The 23,966-nt window shown below is 43.9% G+C and overlaps 1 protein-coding gene across 16 annotated transcripts in view; it reads left to right on the top strand.

The window, feature by feature from the left end:
- The window catches only part of CCDC88A (coiled-coil domain containing 88A), a 410,515-nt gene that overhangs the window by 322,393 nt on the left and 64,156 nt on the right, over nucleotides 1-23,966 (top strand). For 11 of the 16 annotated variants that reach the window (XM_065590781.1, XM_065590782.1, XM_065590779.1 and 8 more), the window contains 4 exons: nucleotides 14,401-14,484; nucleotides 15,408-15,611; nucleotides 15,932-16,003; nucleotides 17,162-17,242. In XM_065590781.1, the coding sequence (XP_065446853.1) occupies nucleotides 14,401-14,484; nucleotides 15,408-15,611; nucleotides 15,932-16,003; nucleotides 17,162-17,242 (441 nt within the window). The remainder of the gene's footprint in view (nucleotides 1-14,400; nucleotides 14,485-15,407; nucleotides 15,612-15,931; nucleotides 16,004-17,161; nucleotides 17,243-23,966) is intronic. The other 5 variants (XM_065590783.1, XM_065590776.1, XM_065590773.1 and 2 more) reach the window with 2 other exon arrangements.

Raw genomic sequence — 23,966 nt, 5'->3', positions numbered from 1 at the left:
CACACACTCCAAATCCCTTGCCCCCCCCCCCCCAGCCTGGAGCCCCCTCCTGCACCCAAATCCCTCATTCCCGACCCCAACCCAGAGCCCTCACCCCCTTGCACCCCAACCCCCTGCCCCAGCCCAGAGCCCCTTCCCAGACCCTGAACTCCTCATTCCCGGCCCGAGCCCAGAGCTCTCGTAAGAGTACAAAAATTCAAGATGGTCACACTGGGCACAATAATCCTGTGCTGGAACAAGGGGACTGGTTCACAGCCCTTGACCTACAGGATGCCTATTTTCACATATCCATTCATCCGGCCCACAGACACTTCCTGCACTTCACAATCGGACACGACCACTTCCAATACAGGGTACTCCCTTTTGGACTCTCCACAGCAATGAGAGTATTCTCCAAAATCCTAGCCATAGTCGTGGCCCATCTCTGCAGACAGGGGATCATACATTTCCCCTACCTAGACGATTGCCTCATCAAGGGCAACTCATATGACGAGACACTTCAAGTTACCCATTTCACCATTTCACTCTTCCACAGCTTGGGCCTACAAATAAATGTCCAAAAATCCACCCTGATGCCTACACAGCAGATCGAATTCATTGGATCTCACCTGGACTCAGTTCGAACCAGAACCTCACTACCACACAACCGATTCCTCACTATCTTACAGCTCATACGTACACTCTCTGTTCGTCCCAGGATACTGGCAAGAATTTGCCTATAGCTCATTGGACACATGGCAGCCACCACCTTTGTGGTCAAGTACGCCAGGCTGCACATGAAATGTCTTCAGAGTTGGCTCAACTCAAATTTCAAACCCCATCAGGCACAGCCTCTGCACACTGCTGACTCCTTCAGCGAACGTACTGGCTTCCCTGCAACGGTGGACAAGACCAGAGAACCTTGGCATAGGCATTCCCTTTCAACAACAATCTCCCACGCTCATGCTTCCACGATTATGGAATTGGTGCATACAGCACTACATACAAATTGTTGTGTCGTACCTACCTGGCTGTCACAACACTACCGCCGATACACTCAACAGACACTTCTCCAAAGAACACGAGTGGGAATTGCACGATACTACAACAGCTCTTCTCCCAATGGAGCACCCCGTCAATAGACCTCTTTGCCACAACCCTGAATCAGAAATGCCACCTCTTTTGCTCCAGAGCAGGATGCTTCATCCCGTGGAAAAACTCTGTCCTGTATGCCTTTCCACCAATCCCTCTGATACACAGAGTCATACGCAAGATCAGAGACGACAAGGCCCGGGTCATACTCATTGCCCCATCTTGGCCGAGACAGACATGGTATCCTTACCTGCTCCTCATCTCCACGGACTCTTCCCAACAGACCAGATCTCCTTTCCCAGGACAACGGATGAATTCTTCACCCCCAGCTCCAGAAACTCCACCTGACATTGTTCCAGAACCATGAATTAGCCTGTTCTGAGCAAGGCCAATATGTCCTCCTGCATAGTAGAAAAGACTTCACTCATAAAACTTACCTGCAGAAGTGGACGTGGTTGTCCCTGTGGTGTTCAAACAAACATTTATCACCCCATATCATGACCCTTCCTAACATTCTAGACTACCTCCTGAAACTAAAACAGGACGGACTCTCGCTCAGCTCCATCAGGGTACACCTAGCAGCCCTTACTACCTTCCATGATTCGTTAGACGGATATTCACTCTTTGCCCACCTCACCATAAAACGCTTCCTCACGGGCCTAGAAAATCTCTACCCCAAGTTTATGCATCCGTAGCTGCATGGAATCTCAATCTCGTTCTTTGCGGTCTTATGAAACCTCCATTCGAGCCCTTAGCTACTTCATCTCTTCTTCATATGTCCATGAAGGTAGCCATCTTGGCTGCGATAACATCAGCAAGGAAGGTAGGGAGAAATCAGCACCCTGATGGCCTATCCTCCCTATGCAACCTTCTCCAAAGACAAAGTTACTCTGCGACCCCACCCTAAATTTCTCCCTAAGGGGGTATCAACCTTCCACCTTAACCAACCATATACTTACCTACATTCTATACCAAACTTCACGAGATTCCACACAAGGCAACGCAGCACACCCTCAATGTCAGACAAGCACTGGCCTTCTGTTTAGATAGGACTAAACCATTTCATTAGCCCTCCCGCTTATTTGTCTCCACTACCAAGCAATCAAAGGGTGCAGCACTTTCTAAACAACGACTTTCCAAGTGGATCTCTGACTGCATCAGATCCTGTTATCACATTCAAAATGCTCAACCGCCCAAAGGCATCAGAACTCATTCTACTTGAGTTATGTCAACATCCGTTGTTTTCCTCCATAATGTACCCATTCCTGATATCTGTAAGGTGGCCATGTGGTCATCTGAACACACATTTACTAAACACTATGCTATCACACAGGATACCACAGCAGACACAATAGTAGGCCATACAGTACTGTCTACAGTACTCATTGCCGCAACTCAGGTATGTTAGCAACAAGAAGAAAGTCAAGGAAAGTGTGGGCCCCTTACTGAATGAGGGAGGCAACCTAGTGACCGAGGATGTGGAAAAAGCTAATGTACTCAATGCTTTTTTTGCCTCTATCTTCACGAACAAGGTCAGCTCCCAGACTGCTGCACTGGGCAGCACAATATGGGGAGAAGGTGACCAGCCCCCTGTGGAGAAAGAAGTGGTTCGGGACTATTTAGAAAAACTGGACGTGCACAAGTCCATGGGGCCGGATGCACTGCATCCGAGGGTGCTAAAGGAGTTGGCGGATGAGATTGCAGAGCCATTAGCCATTATTTTTGAAAACTCATGGCAATCGGGGGAGGTCCCAGATGACTGGAAAAAGGCTAATGTAGTGCCCATCTTTAAAAAAGGGAAGAAGGAGGATCCAGGGAACTACAGGCCAGTCAGCCTCACCTCAGTCCCTGGAAAAATCATGGAGCAGGTCCTCAAGGAATCAATTATGAAACACTTAGAGGAGAGGAAAGTGATCAGGAACAGTCAGCATGGATTCACCAAGGGGAAGTCGTGCCTGACTAACCTAATTGCCTTCTATGATGAGATAACTGGCTCTGTGGATGAGGGGAAAGCAGTGGATGTGTTATTCCTTGACTTTAGCAAAGCTTTTGATACGGTCTCCCACAGTATTCTTGCTGCCAAGTTAAAGAAGTATGGGCTGGATGAATGGACTGTAAGGTGGATAGAAAGCTGGCTAGATCGTCGGGCTCAACGGGTAGTGATCAATGGCTCCATGTCTAGTGTCCAGCCGGTTTCAAGCGGAGTGCCCCAAGGGTCGGTCCTGGGGCCGATTTTGTTTAATATCTTTATTAATGATCTGGAGGATGGTGTGGACTGCACTCTCAGCAAGTTTGCAGATGACACTAAACTAGGAGGTGTGGTAGATACCCTGGAGGGTAGGGATCGGATACAGAGGGACCTAGACAAATTAGAGGATTGGGCCAAAATAAAACCTGATGAGGTTCAACAAGGACAAGTGCAGAGTCCTGCACTTAGGACGGAAGAATCCCATGCACTTCTACAAACTAGGGACCGAATGGCTAAGTAGCAGTTCTGCAGAAAAGGACCTAGGGGTCACAGTGGACGAGAAGCTGGATATGAGTCAACAGTGTGCTCTTGTTGCCAAGAAGGCTAACGGCATTTTGGGCTGTATAAGTAGGGGCATTGCCAGCAGATCGAGGAACGTGATCGTTCCCCTTTATTCGACATTGGTGAGGCCTCATCTGGAATACTGTGTCCAGTTTTGGGCCCCACAGTACAAGAAGGATGTGGAAAAATTGGAAAGAGTCCAGGGGATGGCAACAAAAATGATTAGGGGTCTGGAGCACATGACTTATGAGGAGAGGCTGAGGGAACTGCGATTGTTTAGTCTCCAGAAGAGAAGAATGAGGGGGGATTTGATAGCAGCCTTCAACTACCTGAAGGGGGGTTCCAAAGAGGATGGAGCTTGGCTGTTCTCAGTGGTGGCAGATGACAGAACAAGGAGCAATGGTCTCAAGTTGCAGTGGGGGAGGTCCAGGTTGGATATTAGGAAACACTATTTCACTAGGAGGGTGGTGAAGCACTGGAATGCATTACCTAGGGAGATGGTGGAGTCTCCTTCCTTGGAGGTTTTTAAGGCCTGGCTTAACAAAGCCCTGGCTGGGATGATTTAGTTGGGAATTAGTCCTGCTTTGAGCAGGGGGTTGGACTAGATGACCTCTTGAGGTCCCTTCCAACCCTGATATTCTATGATTCTAACTCCTAAGTCCTACCAGCTTTAGTGGGTACTGCTTCACATTCACGTGGAGTGGAGCACCCACAAGGACAGCACTCAAAGAAGAAGAGAAAGTTACTCACCTTGCAGTAACTGAGGTTCTTTGCAATGTGTGTCCCTATGGGTGCTCCACTCCCCACCCTCCTCCCCTCTACTTTGGAGTTCTATACTGATTTCTTCATGGTAGAGAAGGAACTGAGGGGTGCACGAGACGCGCGCACTCAGGCAAACTCTTACGAGACCACAAGACAGCAGCTGAGCGTGTGCGTCCCGACCAGGCACTGCTACCGAAGATCTCCGATCAACAGCGCCGGGACGCACCATCACCTGGAGTGGAGCACCCCCAGGGACACACATCTCAAAGAACCTCAGTTACTGCAAGTTGAGTAACTTTCTCTTCTTCCAATTGCATTTGAGAACAATGGCAACCACTTTAATGTTGTTCTTGTCTTTTTGGCTGAAATCCTCTGCCTTACTAATGAGGGGTACAAAAGGCAACAGAAGATGATCTCTGAGGACCCCGAATTGTTCAGTGTCAAAACAGATACACTACATTAAAGATGCCAGGGCATGTTTAAAACCTTTTGGCCATTACTTTGTGTCTGCCAAGAAAAGCACTTCCACTTTTACCAGTCACAAGGATTTTTCAGGCAATGTTTCAGCCATAGGCCGCACATATGTGATTCCAACAAGAAGAAGAGCAGATTCTACCAAAGGACAGATTTGATATCTGCTTTAGTGAGCTAGCGCCATCAGTATCTGCAGCTACATCTCACATTTTGTAGGTATGCTGAGGGCCACAAACCAACCCTTTTTGTGGATCTGTTTCTTAGAGACTAAAAATCACCATGAAGTACTGATAATTGTTGTCTTAACTGTAATTATTTACTTGTTACTGTATACTTTTTGTAGTATGAACACAGGTTTTATAAAACACATAATCAAAGGTAATTTCTTGTCAGTTTGGATGAAAAACAAAATGCAGTTAGAAACAACCACAATAAAATTAACTCCTCAATAAGAAAAAAGAGGGACTGTGTGTCATGGGATTCAGGTGGCAGTCCAGACCAGTAAAGGATTTTGTCACCACCTGCCTTGTAACCCTGGGTGCCTCACAGCTCTTTGGTGCGGTAGCTCCCAACCTGGGCTGCTCACAAGCAGCCTGCCATTATGAGTATCTGTATATAGCAGCAGCCCTGGGTCCAACAGTCTGATGCCAGCAGCCTGCCAGCAACATACCAGTCACACTCTGTCTTCAACCAGCGTGGGTTTCAACCATCAAGATGACCGCAACACACTCCCGGTCCCAAATTTCCCCAAAACTGTGTGCCCTGATATGTTCAGCCCTTTCCTGGGCAGCTCAGAGAAATAATAATGTTCATTACTCCATAATTTAAAGAGGCAAAACTACATCACAGCTTATTAACTTAACTGGAGTAAATGCACCCTTCCTTTTAAACGCAGCATTGAGTTGGTTTATAGTAAAATAAAACAGATTTATTAACAATAGGACATAGATTAAGTGATGCTAAGTAAAAGCAATAAAGTTAGAAAGGGCTACAAGCAAATAAAAGTGAAAATGAATCTGAAAGTCTAAAACCTAATCTAGCAAGATATAGTCTTTGTTCAAGCTGGTTTCTCTACCTAGTCATTCTTTTTCCCTTCCATGGCCGACTTTCCCCCAGTCAGGACCTTCCCAAAAAGTACAAGGTGCTTGCTTCCCTTGTCATCTTAGGTGAAAGATCTTTGCCTAAACAGATTTCTCATCTATATTCAGTTCCAGAGACTTCAACCCCCCTTGGTTGAAGGACATATTTTTCTCAGCTTGGAAGAGCTCTGGCCTCTTGTATCTGTCTAGTGATGGATGCCCAAGATGGCTTCTCTCCTTGCTTATATCTTCCAAAATTCAATTAACTTTTTTCAAGAGGCAGAATGATCTCATGGTGTCTTTCTCTTCCTGTGGGCTTTTCATCCCCCTGTATGATTTCTATGTAAATTGGGTTTCCATTGTTTCTGATTCCACCACGCTTAATTTATATAGGAAACAAGCAGATAGCTGTGGCATTCCCTCCTGTCTGGAGAGACTGTACAGCCCAATATCAATGAGTATCCATAATTCCTTATATAGTGATAATGCATACAATTCACAACGATATCAATCACCAGTGTGCCATAGGCTTTCAGAAAAGACCTCACTCTGTACCAGTGATACTCAGACATCAGTGGTTTAGGCGCCAAATTAGCGATCAACTTTACCCAAAAGAGCCACAGTTGTATAAATTCATTGTTTCATTTACTCTGTGTGTGTCTGTGTGTGTGTGTATATATATATATATATAATTCACAGCAAAACAACTGACAAAGTATTCTACAATTGGTTAATAACATAGTAAAAGCATCCTGAGTGGTTAATAACTTAGATTGGTTAATAATTAAATCACACCATGTTTTAATATGTGCTGCAAAGAGCCGCAAGGAGACACATTAAAGAGCCACTTGTGGCTGCCAAGCCTCAGTCTGAGTGTCACTGCTCTATACACTTTTCTAATACGGTACAGTAATATTGTATACAATCAGTTGATTAAATTGCTTATCACTTGAGATTCAGCCGCTCTATCTTTATAGACCTGTAAACCTTTGCCATGTATTCTTTGAAAAGTAAAACCCATACCAAGCTTCTCTCTCCTGTCTACATCATGCTGTCTTCTGCCCCACTTTGCCTCCACCCCTTGTTAGCTAGACGAATCTGTTCACATGATATGTAAATACATTTTATGCAGTGGTGTTGTAGTCTCAGGATATGAGAGACACAAGGTGGGTACAGTAATATCTTTTATTGGACCAACATATGTTCTATATCTCTCAGCAACAGAAGTTACCCAATAAAAGATTAATATTTCCCACCTTGTCTCTCTAATGTAAATACATTCTCATTGTCTTTCGAAGTACTTTGAAAGTAACTCCCAGGTGGAGAAAACATATTCCTTTGTCTAGTGCAGTCCTGTTTACCAACTCTCCATGACATACCTGGTTTACACACACTTTAGTCATAATTTCAGCATATATTCATCACTCTTAATACCCACCCTGTACATACATCACACAAGAATATCAATGATCAGTGAGTTATTAGTTTTCAAATGACACTTCACAAAGCATATTTTGTTCAAAGATTATTACAGTAGTGTATATGATGTGAATGCAGGGAGTGCTTATTGTCACAGTGTGTTCCTCACTTCGCTGTCACTAATGCTAAAACTAGTTATTTATACTTTATTTGTCACAAAAGCAAGAAATAAGCTTCATACTGGTGCATGCATTCTTTTGGCATGTGACAGTGAAATAAAACTATCCTTTTATAGAGCTAGATAGACAACATATCTTCTTTATGAAGACTTTAATGATCACTCAACTTACTGTGGCCAATCAGTGTCCATTTTCACATTGCTTTCAGCTCATTCTGTCCTGATTATTGAAAGTAGCTGTGTTTATTGAGCTGAAAGAAGGTCAGAAAAGCTTATTTTATGTTTGATTACCTACCAGTATATCTATGCGATCAGCAAGCTAAAGGTTAACATGCATTAAGTGTACTTGTCTCCTATATGAGAAACACGTATATTGACTGGTGTGTCTTTCCTTTATGTCTCCCTACTCTTCCCCACCCAAAGGCATGAACAGTTGACTTATATTAGGGATTAGCAGCTTCTCTCTGATCTAGATCCCATTGTACTTTAGAACTGTGAATATTCTCCGTATGTTCATCATTTTGCAGTGTTTCTCAACCTTTTTGATAGCAGGGACCGGCTTGCTGCCTTCCTAAACTGTGTCAGGGAGATCTCAGGGACCGGCGCCGGTCCACGAACTGGTCATTGTGAAACAGTGGGTTAAAGCATGCAAGACTATACCAGTTTTAATCAGTAATGGAAGTTGTAGAATATATAGCTTTTGTTTTTACTGTAATATTTTAGTGCTAAATTGATGGAGCCATGTTGCAGCAGGACTCTCTGCAGGCAATCTAGCTGAATCAATCATACATCCTCCTAGATCTCCTGGGGCGTGCATGCTGCAGCAGGAGCACCACCACATTTCAAAGTGGTGCACTGTATATGTCCCCCTGTGCTGAGTGCAAAAGGTGGAGGGGAAGCAGTGTGATAACCCACTTTCAATCAAGTACTCCTCCTTTGGAAAGGATACCACCAGCGCTTGCAATCCTCCACAGTATCATGGCTGACTGTTGTACGTGAGTGCAAGGGGATCCTTACATTTTTTCCCAACTTGCACTCTTGTGCAAGACCAGAAACAACCTTTATTTACAAAAGGTAATAAAAGGAATGTTTTAATAGATAAAAATTTACTTATCAATGTCCATTTAAGTAGTGGAAGTTATACTATTTCTAACATTGTTAATCCAGCTGTGCAAAATTCTATTTGCCTGTTCACTTGGGGCCAGTGAATTTTTTTTTGACAGGCTAGTAATTACACTGCTCTACAGCCAAAAAGCTACTGAAATAAATGTAGTCAAACTTTACTAATTCTTGGTCACTGAGAACGAAAATGATGCTTAAAATTGTTGATTGGCTCTAGTTTTCAAGATATGCTATTGGGTCAGTACATACGACCCTTGACTTGGGAATGGCGGAGGATAAGTGAGTTATAAAGGGAAGGGATCTCAATTTAAACCAGAAATGACTAAAATACATCTTTGACTGGATCTATGAATACATCTATGACTGGGTTTGGACAGTACTTGCTTTTTAGGCAAAACAATGGATGATGCAATCTGAAGCTGGTATTGCGTCATACATGATATGAATTGCATCATGTTATTCCTAGAAGTCATGGATGATGCAATCATAACGAAGCTTACATCACTTTGCTGAACAAATTGCCCTATATCAGCTCTAGAAATCATACAGTGTCGTGCTCTCTTATTTGTCAGTGTTTGATTTTGCAAAGGGACACGTTTCTGTTTAGCCAAAGTGAGCAGAGATGCCTCGTCCTTATGTGAACAGTGCAGATAACTTCTGCTATGTTTGTAGTGAAGTGACTTTTGCATCACAAAAGCGCAGTATAACCACTATGGTTAAGTATCAGAGGGGTAGCCGTGTTAGTCTGAATCTGTAAAAAGCAACAGAGGGTCCTGTGGCACCTTTAAGACTAACAGAAGTATTGGGAGCATAAGCTTTCGTGGGTAAGAACCTCACTTCTTCAGATGCAAGACATCTTGCATCTGAAGAAGTGAGGTTCTTACCCATGAAAGCTTATGCTCCCAATACTTCTGTTAGTCTTAAAGGTGCCACAGGACCCTCTGTTGCTTTTCACTATGGTTAAGAAAGCCTATCACCTTTATTTTGCTTGCAAAATTGGAGATCAGGACAAGAGGTGGGCCCCACGCATATGCTGCAACACTTGTGCAACAAATCTTCGCCAGTGGTTGAACAGGAAAAGGAAGTCTTTGCCTTTTGCAGTGCCAATGATTTGGAGAGAGCCAACAGATCATACCAGCAATTGTTACTTCTGCATGGTGCCTCCAGTTGGGAAAAGTGTGTCAAAGAAGAAAAAGTGGATTGTGCATTATCCAAACATTCCATCAGCTATATGCCCAGTACCCCACGGAGAAGGACTGCCGGTTCCTGATGCACCAGAATCTTTCTCACTTGAGTCAGACGAGGAAGAGGATGAAACTTCTGGTCCTGAACCATCAATGTCACAGGACCCACATTTTCTCCCATCCTCCTCCTCTGAACCACACCTTATAACACAAGGTGAACTGAACGACCTTGTCAGGGATTTGGAACTACCCAAGAGTAAGGCAGAGCTGTTGGGCTCCAGACTACAGCAGTGGAATCTCCTGGCAGGTGATGTTAGGGTTTTCATGTTCTGTGACCGTCAAAAGGATCTTGTCCCATTCTTCTTCATGGAAGGTGATCTTGTAGCCTGCAACAACATCGATGGTGTGATGGCAGCCCTCAACATCGTTCACGATCCAGATGAGTGGAGACTGGTCATTGATTCATCGAAGATGAGTCTTAAAGCTGTTTTACTGCATAATGGCAATGTTTTGCCATCAATTCCAGTTGGTCATGCAGTCCATATGAAGGAAACCTACGATAACATGAAACAACTTTTGAGGTGCATAAACTATGACCAACATCAGTGACAGCTTTGTGGTGATTTGAAGGTTGTTGCTCTCTTGCTTGGTCTGCAGACTGGATACACAAAGTACTGCTGTTTTCTCTGCGAATGGGATAGTCATGCAAGAGATTCCCACTACATCAAGAAAGATTGGCCACTCCGACAGTCATTGGAGCCTGGGAGGAAAAGTGTTCAGCATCCACCACTTGTTGAATCAAGGCAGATTTTGTTACCACCCTTACACATCAAGCTGGGTCTGCTGAAGAACTTTGTCAAGGCCATTGAAAAAACACAAGCAGCTTTCAAGTACCTCTGTGGAAAATTTCCAAGGTTAAGTGAAGCTAAGATAAAGGAAGGTGTCTTTGTTGGTCCTCAGATTCGTGAACTTCTTCGAGATGATGCATTTAACCATGCACTGCGTCGCAAGGAAAAGACGGCATGGAAAGCCTTCCAGTTAGTGGCAATAAATTTTCTCGGAAACAACAAGGCAGACAACTACAGGTTGTTGGTGGAAAACCTCTTCAAGGCATACAAAAGCCTTGGTTGCAACATGTCACCAAAGATACATTTTTTGCACTCTCATCTAGATTTTTTTTTCCACCGAACTGCGGAGCAGTGAGCGGCGAGCGATTTCACCAGGACATTGCAACAATGGAGAAACGCTATCAGGGCAAATGGAGCCCATCAATGCTTGCAGACTATTGTTGGACAGTGACAAGAGATGCTCCATTTAATGAATACAAGAGACAAGCCAAGAAGCACCGAGTATACACTGAATAGGTCTAAACTATATACATAATAGTTTTTTGCCTTTTGTTTCATAATAAATTTTATTTATATAACCCTTTTGCTGATTTTTAAAGTGTTACATAAACAGAACAGGTGAAATATTATCATGTAAAGCAACCATAAACACATGAAAAGACCTAGGTTTACAATTTATGATTAAAACTCTACTATCTACACAATATACATAGACATAAAATGTAAAAACTTAAATATCTTAGAAACAGTAGCCAATCAGTTGTTTTAATTGTCATATTTGAATTCAGCACATCAAAATACATAATAAATAGCACATTTTATCTCTGAAGCAGACGACTTCTCAAAAATTGTAGACCAGTGTTATTTTTATTTTTATACCATAATTATGGCTAAGTAGCATTTATTTGGTCTGGTACCATTTCATGGTGATTTTGCTTGGCTGTATTAATTCTAACATGAAATGGTTCTTATAATAGAGCAGTATTAGAAATACTGCATAATGGCGATACCAGAAATTGGACATGTTGACTTTTTCTGTTGAACCAAACTAAAAAGAAATATAACAAAATATAGGGTATATTTCCCCTTTTGTGCAGAGAAATACAGAAGGAGCAGAAGTGTCTAAAAATATAGGAAAATCCATGTGCATGTATATTAAATTGCTATGTAACATGCCATTGGTTCAACAAATTGAGGCAAATGACAAGGCATGTGTAAAACCTGTAGATTGTGATGTCGGGTAGCATGCAAATGAAGCAGGGGTCTGGGCATTTGTAAGAAATCTATGATTTCTGAGCACCTTTCTGTCAAAGATGAAGCCCTTGCATCACCATTGTTTGCATGTGGCTCCTGTATGCTTGGCAGTCTGCTGACACATTTATATGATGCTACATGAAGACACAGATGTCCACTATTAACATGTTACTGCTGCACTGCACTCCAGGAGTAACATGTGACTTTTTTCTAATTGTAATAATTAATATAATTTTAATGTTCTTTTTGCAGATGTTACAGGTATTATTTTAACTTTTCTGACTCCCCTAAGTGTCATAACCACACCCCCATTTTGTTTGTTTTTTGTTTGCTTTTTTGGGGGTGATCAAGTGGAGGTGGTAATCTTCTGTTTGGTACTTTTTTCCAGTAGCAATTTGGCAGGGTACCATGCCAACCAGGAAATCTGAGCAACCACTGCAGCTTTATAACAAACTTGTAGTTTATTATTTCAATTTTCTGCACTCCGTTCACATAGTCCCTTGAACAGATGGTCCATAGAAAGAAAATGTACAGAAACAAAGAGTGAAAGAGAGAGTTAGTTATTTATTAATATGCACAATACATAATAAATCATGAGTGAAAAGTACAAGAAAAAAGCAAATTAGAAAAGACACATTATAGCAAGTAATTAAGATTCAAACTCTTTTTTAGAGAAGAAAAGTGGATGTTTTATTAAAGTCACAAAGTAATCAAATTTTAGGCCTTTTGAATAAATCTATTTTCCACTTTCTTAGAAAAACTCTTTATCTGTTCATATAAATCTCTGCAAAGAAAAGTTACTTTTGTTTTTTCAAGAATTTGGCAGTTCTGAACTTTCAAAGTATATTACAACAGAGGGTTCTGTGGCACCTTTAAGACTAACAGAAGTATTGGGAGCATAAGCTTTCGTGGGTAAGAACCTCACTTCTTCAGATGCAAGTAATGGAAATCTCCAGAGGCAGGTGCGTGGTTGCTGGTGAGAATATGCTTAAGGTTGGCAGGTTGTCTGTGGGCGAGGACTGGCCTGCCTCCCAAGGTCTGTGAAAGTGAGGGATAATTGAAGATGTCATCAATATAGCGTAGGTAGAGAAGGGGCATGAGTGGACGAGAGCTGAGGAAGCGTTGTTCCAGGTCAGCCATAAAAATGTTGACATATTGTGGGGCCATGCGGGTGCCCATGGCGGTGCCACTGGTCTGGAGGTATATATTGTCACCAAATTTGAAATAATTGTGCGTGAGGATAAAGTCACAGAGCTCAGCAATAAGTTGTGCTGTGTCATCATCAGGGATACTGTTCCTGACAGCTTGTATTCCATCTGTGTATGGGATGTTTGTGTAGAGAGACCAACAGAACTCCACTGGCCATCACCTACAGTCCTAGCTTAAACCTCTCTAACGCATCATCAGTGATCTACAACCCATCCTGGACAATGATCCCTCACTTTCACAGACCTTGGGAGGCAGGCCAGTCCTCGCCCACAGACAACCTGCCAACCTTAAGCATATTCTCACCAGCAACCACGCACCGCACCATAACAACTCTAACTCAGGATCCAACCCATGCAACAAACCTCGATGCCAACTCTGCCCACATATCTACACCAGCAACACCATCACAGGACCTAACCAGATCAGCTACAACATCACCGGCTCATTCACCTGCACGTCCACCAATGTTATATATGCCATCATATGCCAGCAATGCCCCTCTGCTATGTACATTGGCCAAACTGGACAGTCACTACGCAAGAGGATAAATGGACACAAGTCAGATATCAGGAATGGCAATATACAAAAACCTGTAGGAGAACACTTCAACCTCCCTGGCCACACAATAGCAGATGTAAAGGTAGCCATCTTACAGCAAAAAAACTTCAGGACCAGACTCCAAAGAGAAACTGCTGAGCTCCAGTTCATTTGCAAATTTGACACCATCAGATCAGGATTAAACAAAGACTGTGAATGGCTATCCAACTACAGAAGCAGTTTCTCCTCCCTTGGTGTTCACACCTCAACTGCTAGCAGAGCACCTCACCCTCCCTGATTGAACTAACCTCGTTATCTCCATACTAATTTATACCTGCCTCTGGAGATTTCCATTACTTGCATCTGAAGAAGTGAGGTTCTTACCCACGAAAGCTTATGCTCCCAATACTTTTGTTAGTCTTAAAGGTGCCACAGGACCCTCTGTTGCTTTTTACAGATTCAGACTAACACGGCTACCCCTCTGATACGAAAGTATATTACATTTCTCTCCATTGTCTTCAGTGCTTTTGAGTATATTGAAGGTTTCATAGCCTAGTTTTCATATTTCATTATCACTCAGCAGCATGAGAATAATAGTTTTTAGCATAGCATACATAGCTGAAGCTCAAACATTCATTTCTATCCTTAGTTTCAACATTAACTTCCATCTGTTCTTCTCCCTTTTTTCTTTCATTTCCCTGTTTCCGTTTTTCCTCATGCTATGACATAAAAGTGATTGCACTGAAAAGACTGCCCTTTTTGAGGAACAGACCGAAGGAAAAAGACAAAATGAAGGCCATCTACCGTCGCTCCATGTGTAAGACTTTGACAGTTCAGCTTCTTTTAAATGGCTACACTGGCTTCCTTTACTAATTTTTCACTAACCTTTCCCCTGGACTGTGCTGTTTTTTTACTATTTTGCAATGTGCAAGTCCTGCTATAATACAAGAAGCTGTAAGATTTTTTTTAAAACCTTGGCACTGAATAATATATATATTATATATACACATACGCAATTTATTGTGATTACATTTTATATATTTGTAAACATATTTATTATATATACACATTGTGCATGCATGTGTATATGAATGTACAGTGCACTCTAGACATTTGAATAGTTTTAAATTCCACTTTTAGTAAGCATTTTTATAAACCACAAATATCTTACATTTTTGGTTTAAAGAATCTATAGAGAAAATAGTGCAAGGATATAAAGTGGTCTGTTACTCTTTTCAAATGTGTGTCATTTCTTCTTTACTAAAATGTTCTGTTTTTTAAAAAGGGGGTGGATACTTCTATAGTAGATCCTTTTAAATACTATAATGCAAAATACAGTATACCTGCAGTAACCTGCACTGAACAAGGACCCCAACCATTGCCAAAATTCATGTTGTGTTAGCATCTCTACCCATCTTACCCTTATTCATTCCATTTGTCTTTGCAAAACAACATATCAAAGCTTCTAACATATATATTGCATATCATTGCAGCACAAGCATGGCACTTGTATCTAATAATATTTATTAAAAATCATATCTGAACTGAAAGTATGGCCTGTAGTACTTTTCATTCATTGAGCTGATTGCATGTCATAACATGGATGATCTTGTGTTTGTAGCTTTCAATATTCAGTATGCATTGATGCTTAGACAAATGTCAAACTTTTTACAATACAAAATAGGAATTAAAAAAATACATTGAACCGTGCTGATTCATTTGCTTTCATTTGCATCCCAGCCATGAATGACCTGGTGCAGTCCATGGTCCTAGCAGGAGGACAATGGACAGGTAGTTCTGAGCATCTGGAGGGCCCTGATGATGTATCTACAGGTAAAAGGAAAAAAGAATTGGGAGCTATGGCCTTCTCTACTACAGCTATCAACTTTGCAACTGTCAACTCTTCTTCAGGCTTCAGATCCAAGCAATTGCTAAATAATAAAGGTATAGGTAGAAGCTTTTTGCTCTGTCATGATTATATTGGTAACAATTTTATATAAATCCGTTTTTACTCCTTCATATTTCATATTCTTCTGTAGCAAACAACCTGAATAATTGAATTACAGTACTAAGAAGTAATTGAATGGGTTTAATAGCTTTAATTGTAAAATACCTTAGATTTTTTTCCTACAGAAAGGCTACATAAGCAAAGATGAATTGTATTTCAAATAATTATTTCATTACATTTTACAGATGACAAATGTTTAAATTACATTTTTGCTGTGAAATTTAATTTATATACTGTTTTATGTCTTTATGTATAGATACTACATCCTTTGAAGATGTAAGTCCACAAGGCATTAGTGATGATTCTAGTACAGGATCAAGAGTTCATGGTAAGATGTGAACTTTAATTAAATAATAAATTGAGAATATATGATGTGAATGCTAACGATGTTTGCCCACACAGTGAATTACAGCATTGCAAGTGAGCATGTTTTCTATAATTTGCGTATGACTTGACTATATAATGCCATTTCTTCAAACCTAATACTTTTTCTTTTTTTATAGAATAATCTTTCCACTAACAGTTGTGTATATTTAGTAGAAGATATCTGTGAAATGCATCTTAACAGAATACAAATTTTTTTTGCCCATTTTCAAATATATTTGGGTTTAATTGTGAAAGAAAGGAAATTTTGACTTGCATTAAAAAAAACCTTTAGATTTCAGTGATTCATTTCTTGATTTTAAAGTAAAGTTTTATATATTTCATAGTACAAAATAAGTCTTTTCATCAAGTAAAATACAGAGTGAAAAGCTAAAATAGAAGCACTTACAAGAAATAAAACAAACTATTTTTCTTTACTAAAATTTTAAAATGAATATAAACAAAATTGAAATAAAATATTGTTATTTAGTATTTTGGAAAATATTAACAGTGCAATTATTTCCCTTGTATTAATAGGTGCTAGAACTAGGGGTGTGGGGGGTGCTGCAGCACCCTCTGGCTTGAAGTGGATTCCATTATATACAGCATTTAGTTTTAGTTCAATGGCTCTCAGCACCCTCATTATACAAATTGTTCCAGTGCCCCTGCTTATATTGGGGAGGAGCACAGGACATTAACTATGCAGATGCTCTTGCTTCTCCTGTTTGTGGCATTTCTACAGTGTGCAGGGTTACTTGTCAAATTTGTTGTAAGTGACCAAATCACAAGCAGCTTTCTGCACGCCATTGTGTTCTTCTGTAAAATCCTGGTTTCCCACTAGCAAATCTGTTTCAGTTCTAAACATGCACTCTGTTTTCTATTTTTCTTCCCCTTGTATCTTACTGTTCCCGTAGCATCCTTTACTAAAGTGTCCTCTTGGACTGCCTGGTAATCCCTTCGCTTTCTGATCTATAAGAAACAACACTTTGTTGACAATGGGGGTGCTCAGCCTGTGAAATAGTGCATGATTCCTACCTCAGAGCATTCTGTGATCAGAATGTAAAGGCATAGTGTCATCTGCTAAAATTTTGTTTATCATTCTGTCTCCTTACTTTTCATTTAGCTTCCAGACCAGCCAGCCTTGATAGTGGCAGAACATCCACTAGTAATAGCAATAACAACGCTTCACTTCATGAAGTCAAAGGTATGGTGCAGGTGAATTGCCATCTGTGCTTCTTTTCCATGACTGTGTTTGTAAGATGGTCTGGTAAAATAATAAAATAAAAAATGCATGGCATGTTTTTCTTTTAACACTTTATGCCAGTGGTGGGCAACCTGCGGCCCACGGGCTGCATGTAGCCTGTCAGGGTAATCGGCTGGCGGGCCGCCAGACAGTTGGTTTACATTTGCATGGCCACCTGCAGCTCCGAGTGGCAGCAGTTTGCCCTTCCCGGCCAATGGGAGCTGCGGAAAGCGGCGGCGAGCACATCCCTGTGGCCCAAGCCACTTCCCGCAGCTCCAATTGGCCAGGAAACCGCAGCCACTAGAAGCTGCGGGAAGCTGTACAAATGTAAACAAACCATCTGGCAGCCTGCCAGTGGATTACCCTGACTGGCTGCGTGCAGCCCACAGGTTGCCCACCACTGCTTTACGCTCTTCGTTTTCCAAATTAGGGAAGAATATTAATAAAATAGACCTTCAAATGCATTTAGTAAATATTAAAATAGGAGCAATTACAATATATGAAGTTGAAACTATTTTAAAATAAATCTAAGATAGAACATACATAAGAATGGCCATACTGGGTCAGATCAGTGGTCCATCTAGCCCAGGATCCTGTCGTCCGACAGTGGCCAATTCCAGGTGCTTCAGAGGGAATGAACAGAACAGGTAATAATCAAGTGATCCATCACCTGTCGCCCATTCCCAGCTTCTGGCAGACAGAGGCTAGGGACACCATCACTGACTATCCTGGCTAATAGCCATTGTTGGACCTATCCTCCATGAATTTATCTAGTTCTTTTTTGAACCCTGTTATAGTCTTGGCCTTCACAACAATCTCTGCCAAAGAGTTCTATAGGTTGACTGTGTGTTGTGTGAAGAAATACTTCCTTTTGTTTGTTTTAAATCTGATGCCTATTCATTTCATTTGGTGACACCTAGTTCTTGCGTTATGAGAAGGAATAAATAACACTTCCTTATTTACTTTCTCCACACCAGTCATGATTTTATAGAACTTTATCATATCCCTCCTTCGTCATCTCTTTTCCAAGCTGAAAAGTCCCAGTCTTATTAATCTCTCCTCATATGGAAGCTGCTCCATACCCCTAATCATTTTTATTGCCCTTTTCTGTATCTTTTCCAATTCCAATATATCTTGTTTGAGATGGGGTGACCAGATCTGCACGTAGCATTCAAGATGTGGGCATACCATGGATTTATATAGAGGCAATATAATATTTTCTATCTTCTTATCTATTCATTTCCTAATGATTCCCAACATTCTGTTAGTTTTTTTGACTACCTCTGTACATTGAGTGGATGTTTTCAGAGAACTATCCATAATGACTCCAAGATCTCTTTCTTGAATGATAACAGCTAATTTAGACCCCATCATTTTATATCATAGAATCATAGACTTTAAGGTCAGAAGGGACCATTATGATCATCTAGTCTGACCTCCTGCACAACACAGGCCACAGAATCTCACCCACCCACTCCTGTATCAAATCTATGTCTGAGCCATTGAAGTCCTCAAATCATGGTTTAAAGACTTCAAGGTGCAGAGAATCTTCCAGCAAGTGACCTGTGCCCCACTCTGCAGAGGAAGGCGAAAAACCCCCAGGGCCTCTGCCAATCTGCCCTGGAGGAAAATTCCTTCCCAACTCCAAATATGGTGATCAGCTAAACCCTGAGCATGTGGGCAAGACTCACCAGCCAGACACCCAGGAAAGAATTCTCTGTAGTAACTCAGATCCCACCCCATCTAACATCCCATCACAGGTCATTGGGCATATTTACCGCTAATAGTCAAAGACGAATTAATTGCCAAAATTAGGCTATCCCATTATTCCATCCCCTCCATAAACGTATCAAGCTTAGTCTTGAAGCCAGATATGTCTTTTGCCCCCACTGCTCCCCTTGGAAGGCTGTTCCAGAACTTCACTCCTCCAATGGTTAGAAACCTTTGTCTAATTTCAAGGCTAAACTTCCTGATGGCCAGTTTATATCCATTTGTTCTTGTGTCCACATTGGTACTGAATTTAAATAATTCCTCTCCCTCCCTGGTATTTATTCCTCTGATATATTTATAGAGAGCAATCATATCTCCCCTCAGCCTTCTTTTGGTTAGGCTAAACAAGCCAAGCTCTTTGAGTCTCCTTTCATATGACAGGTTTTCCTGGATATCAGGTTGGTTTGGCACGATCTAACTTTTGTAAAACCATGTTGTATTTTCTCCCAATTACCATTGACCTCAATGTCCTTAACTATTTCCTCCTTCAAAAAATTTTCCAAGACCTTGCATACCACAGATGTCAAACTAACAGGCCTGTTGTTGCCCGGATCACTTTTTTTTCCCCTTTCTTAAAGATAGGAACTATGTTAGCAATTCTCCAGTCATACAGTACAACCCCTGAGTTTACAGATTCATTAAAAATTCTTGCAAATAGGCTTGCAATTTCATGTGCCAGTTCCTTTAATATTCTTGGATGAAGATTATTTGGGTCCCCCGATTTAGTCCCATTAAGCTGGTCGAGTTTGGCTTCTACCTCGGATGTGGTAATATCTACCTCCATATCCTCATTCCCATTTGTCATCCTACCATTATCCCTAAGCTCCTCGTTAGCCTCATTAAAGACTGAGGCAAAGTATTTGTTTAGATATTGGGCCATGCCTAGATTATCCTTAACCTCCACTCTATCCTCAGTAAAACACAAGCAGTTTCTCCTCCCTTGGTGTTCACACCTCAACTGCTAGCAGAGCACCTCACCCTCCCTGATTGAACTAACCTCGTTATCTCCATATAGATTTATACCTGCCTCTGGAAATTTCCATTACTTGCATCTGAAGAAGTGAGGTTCTTACCCACGAAAGCTTATGCTCCCAATACTTCTGTTAGTCTTAAAGGTGCCACAGGACCCTCTGTTGCTTTTTACAGATTCAGACTAACATGGCTACCCCTCTGATACTTGACTCCTCCTCAGTGTTTAGCAGTCCCACTTCTTCTTTCTTTGTTTTCTTCTTATTTATATGGCTATCGAACCTTTTACTGTTGGTTTTAATTCCCTTTGCAAGGTCCAACTCTACATGGCTTTTGGCCTTTCTCACTTTATCCCTACATGTTCTGACCTCAATAAGGTAGCTTTCCTTGCTGATCACTCCCATCTTCCACTCCTTGTAGGCTTTCTGCTTTTTCTTAATCACCTCTCTGAGGTGCTTGCTCATCCAGCTTGGTCTACAACTCCTTCCTAATGAATTTTTTCCCCTTTCTTGGGATGCAGGCTTCTGATAGTTTCTGCAACCTTGACTTGAAGTAATTCCAGGCCTCCTCCACCTTTAGATTCACAAGTTTTTCTTCGAGTGCTTGCTCATATCGATTCCAATTAGGTGTGCGCGCGCTGCGTGCACGATCGTCGGAGAAATTTTCTACCCTAGCAACACCCGGTGGATCGGCTGTGGAGCCCCCTGGAGTGGCGCCTTCATGGCGCTGGATATATACCCCAGCCGACCCAGCACCCCCTCAGTTCCTTCTTACCGCCCGTGACAGTCGTTGGAAATGTGGAGCGCGGCATAGCTGTTCTCCACTCTCCCTAGCTTTACCCCTTGATTCTTGTAGATAGTTGTTAATTGTGTTTTTTAGATTAGCAGTTGTTGTTAATAGTTATAAATAATTTTTCGTAGTTAGCGGGGGTTAAGGGGGCCTTTGTTCCCCCCTTCCCCCTCCCAGCACACAGCCGGACTCATGCCCAAGGCTCTCGGCTTTAAGCCTATGCTAGGCCTATGCCAACGGGAGACCCCCATGACTCTTGTCTGAAGTGCTTAGGGGAGTCTCACCAAACGGATAAGTGCAAGATTTGCAAGGCTTTCAGGCCAAGGACGAAAAAGGAGTGGGACTTCAGGCTTAAGCAGCTCCTCATGGAAGTGGCACTTAGCCCGGATCCTCCTTCAGCGCGCCAGGTTCCGGCACCAAGCGCCTCCGTGCGTAGTGCCCCAGCGGCTCCGTCCGGTACTGCACCACAGGCAGACGTGGAAAAGGCGTCATGGCACCGTCCTCCCTCGGCACTGCGTCCGCCGCAAGCCCCTCGGCGCCGGTCCCTGTCTCCGGGACATAAAAGGCCCCGTAAAACTCAGGACACTGCCATCCAACAGGCACCGGCTCCCCCGCACCGGTGGTAGAGCCACGCCCGGCTTCCGAACGCCAGAGGGTGCAAGTATCATCAGCACCGTTGACTCCGGCGCCGGGTGTAGAGCCGTTGAGTCCGGTGCGGACTGGCTCACCGCCTCGTCAGGTGGTGGAGCCCTGTCTCCCTTCTACACCGGAGACGTTTGCCACAGCGAGAGACCTCATCGCCCTCACGGAGCCGGCGCCTTCTCAACCCGCGGCACCGCATGCCCTTCGTATGGTACAGTCCAGGGGCAAGCCTACCCTGATACGGCCGCCATCTCTGGGCATGGACTCGCGGCTCCACTCCCGGTCTCGGAGCAGGTCTCGACGCCGCTCGCAGTCCCAGCACCGATCTCCATCTCGGTGCCGGTCGTACTCGCGGCACAGATCTACCTCCTGGCACCGGTCCTCTTCTCGGCACCGACCCGAGCATCGGTACCGGTCGGAGTCAAGGCACAGCTCTCGGCACCGGTATGAGCGCCGCTCCCATTCCCGAGGCCGCTCCCGGCACCAAGATTACAGACGGTCTTCATCGTCCAGATCCGGATCCCGGTACCGACATGCATATCAGCACCATTCTCGATCCCGGTACCATTCACCGGCACCACGCAGAGACCGCTCGCCGATTGATCGGCACCGCTCGGCACCGTACCAGCAGGTTTCCCTGGACCCAAGCTCGGCACCGCCCTGGCCCTCGAGATCAGCGTCTCACTCTTCTGAAGGGGCTCCGTTCAACGTACCCTGCTCAGGGTCAAGCCGCAGACGACTTGGGTCACTAGCAGGAGGGGGCAGACAACCTTCCACAAGACCCTACGCATTGGTCTTTCTGGACCCCTTGGGCGTATCACCAGGCTCAAGGGGCTCCACTAGCGGCCTCTCGCTCGTCTCACTCTGAGCCCAGGATTCCTGAGGCCACCATCTCCCATCCTCCCCCAGGGGGTATGGAGGCTCCGGCCCTGACGCCCACGCAGGAACCAGACCCCGGCGCAGAGGATCCTGCACCTCCAAGTCCCTTGGAGCCAGACCCTCACACAGATCCCTTACCCCCTGAGGCGTCCTCCTTATCTTCCCCAGATGAGGCAGTGGCGGGTACAACACCGTCAGGCCCACCTCCTATAGATCTTCGTGCCTTGTTACGTAGGGTGGCAAGAAATATGGACCTACAGGCCGAGGAGATAGCGGAGGTGAAGGACCCGGTGGTGAGCATCCTTTCATCTGATGCCCCAACCCGGGTGGCGTTGCCCATTATCCGAACAATTCAGGCTAACGCTACAGCCCTATGGCAAACCCCGGCCTCCATCCCTCCAACTGCCAGAGGGTAGAGAGGAAGTACTTTGTGCCCTCTAAAGACTATGAGTACCTCTACACGCATCCCCCACCATGTTCACTGGTAGTCTCATCAGTGAACGCCAGAGAGCGCCATGGCCAGCAGGCGGCAGTGCCCAAATCAAAGGACGCTAAGCGCTTTGATTTGTTTGGACGCAAGGTCTATTCGGCAGGGGGTCTGCAGCTCAGGACCGCAAACCAACAGGCGCTCTTAAGTCGGTACAATTATAACTCATGGGTTTCCATGGTAGATTCAAAGAGTTGGTTCCCCACGACTCAAGGGAGGAGTTCGGGGCCCTGGTGGAGGAGGGCAAAAAGGTGGCTAGAACCTCCTTGCAGGCCTCCCTCGACATTGTGGACTCAGCCGCCAGGACTCTAGCGTCTGGAATAGCCATGCGATGTGTCTCTTGGCTCCAGGTTTCGGGGCTACCGCCAGAACTGCAGCAGACCCTGCAGGATCTGCCGGTCAAGGGCCAAGGCTTGTTCTCGGATAAGACAGACTCTAGGTTACAGAGCCTCAAAGACTCGAGAACCATCATGCGCTCCATGGGGATGCATGTCCCAGGACCTCAACGCAGGCCCTTTAGGCCACAGCCATAAAGGTTCTACCCTCCTCCTCGTCCGAGACAGGACTTCCCCAGAAGGCGGGGACGAGGTGGTAGACGGAGGCCGACCGGACCCCAACCCGGTCAGAACCACGGCCCCCCTAGGCCACCTTCAGGACCTAGGCAAAACTTTTGAAGCTGCGCCCGAGGATGGCGCACCAGCCACTACCCAGGGTCCATCTCATTTGTTTCGGGATCACCTCTCCCGTTTCCACTGTGCTTGGTCTCTTATAACTTCGGACTGTTGGGTCCTTCGCACGGTGTAGAGGGGATATGCCCTCCAGTTTTCTTCGTTTCCCCCCTCCCACCCTCCCTCTTCGTCCCTCTTCAGGGACCCTTCTCACGAGCATCTCCTTATACAGGAGGTTTTTGGGCTCCTCTCTATGGGGGCCATAGAGGAGGTTCCCCCAGAGTTGAAGGGCAAGGGGTTTTACTCCCGCTACTTCCTGATCCCCAAAGCAAAAGGGGGTCTGCGACCCATTTTAGACTTACGCGGACTCAACAAATTCATAGTAAAGTTGAAGTTCCGCATGGTCTCCTTGGGGACCATCATCCCTTCCCTGGATCCTGGGGACTGGTACGCCGCCCTCGACATGAAGGATGCATATTTT

Source organism: Chrysemys picta, chromosome 3 (assembly GCF_011386835.1).
Source record: "Chrysemys picta bellii isolate R12L10 chromosome 3, ASM1138683v2, whole genome shotgun sequence".
NCBI lineage: Eukaryota > Metazoa > Chordata > Testudines > Emydidae > Chrysemys > Chrysemys picta.
Note: the sequence above shows the minus strand (reverse complement) of the source record. Positions and strands in the feature narration are given on the sequence as shown.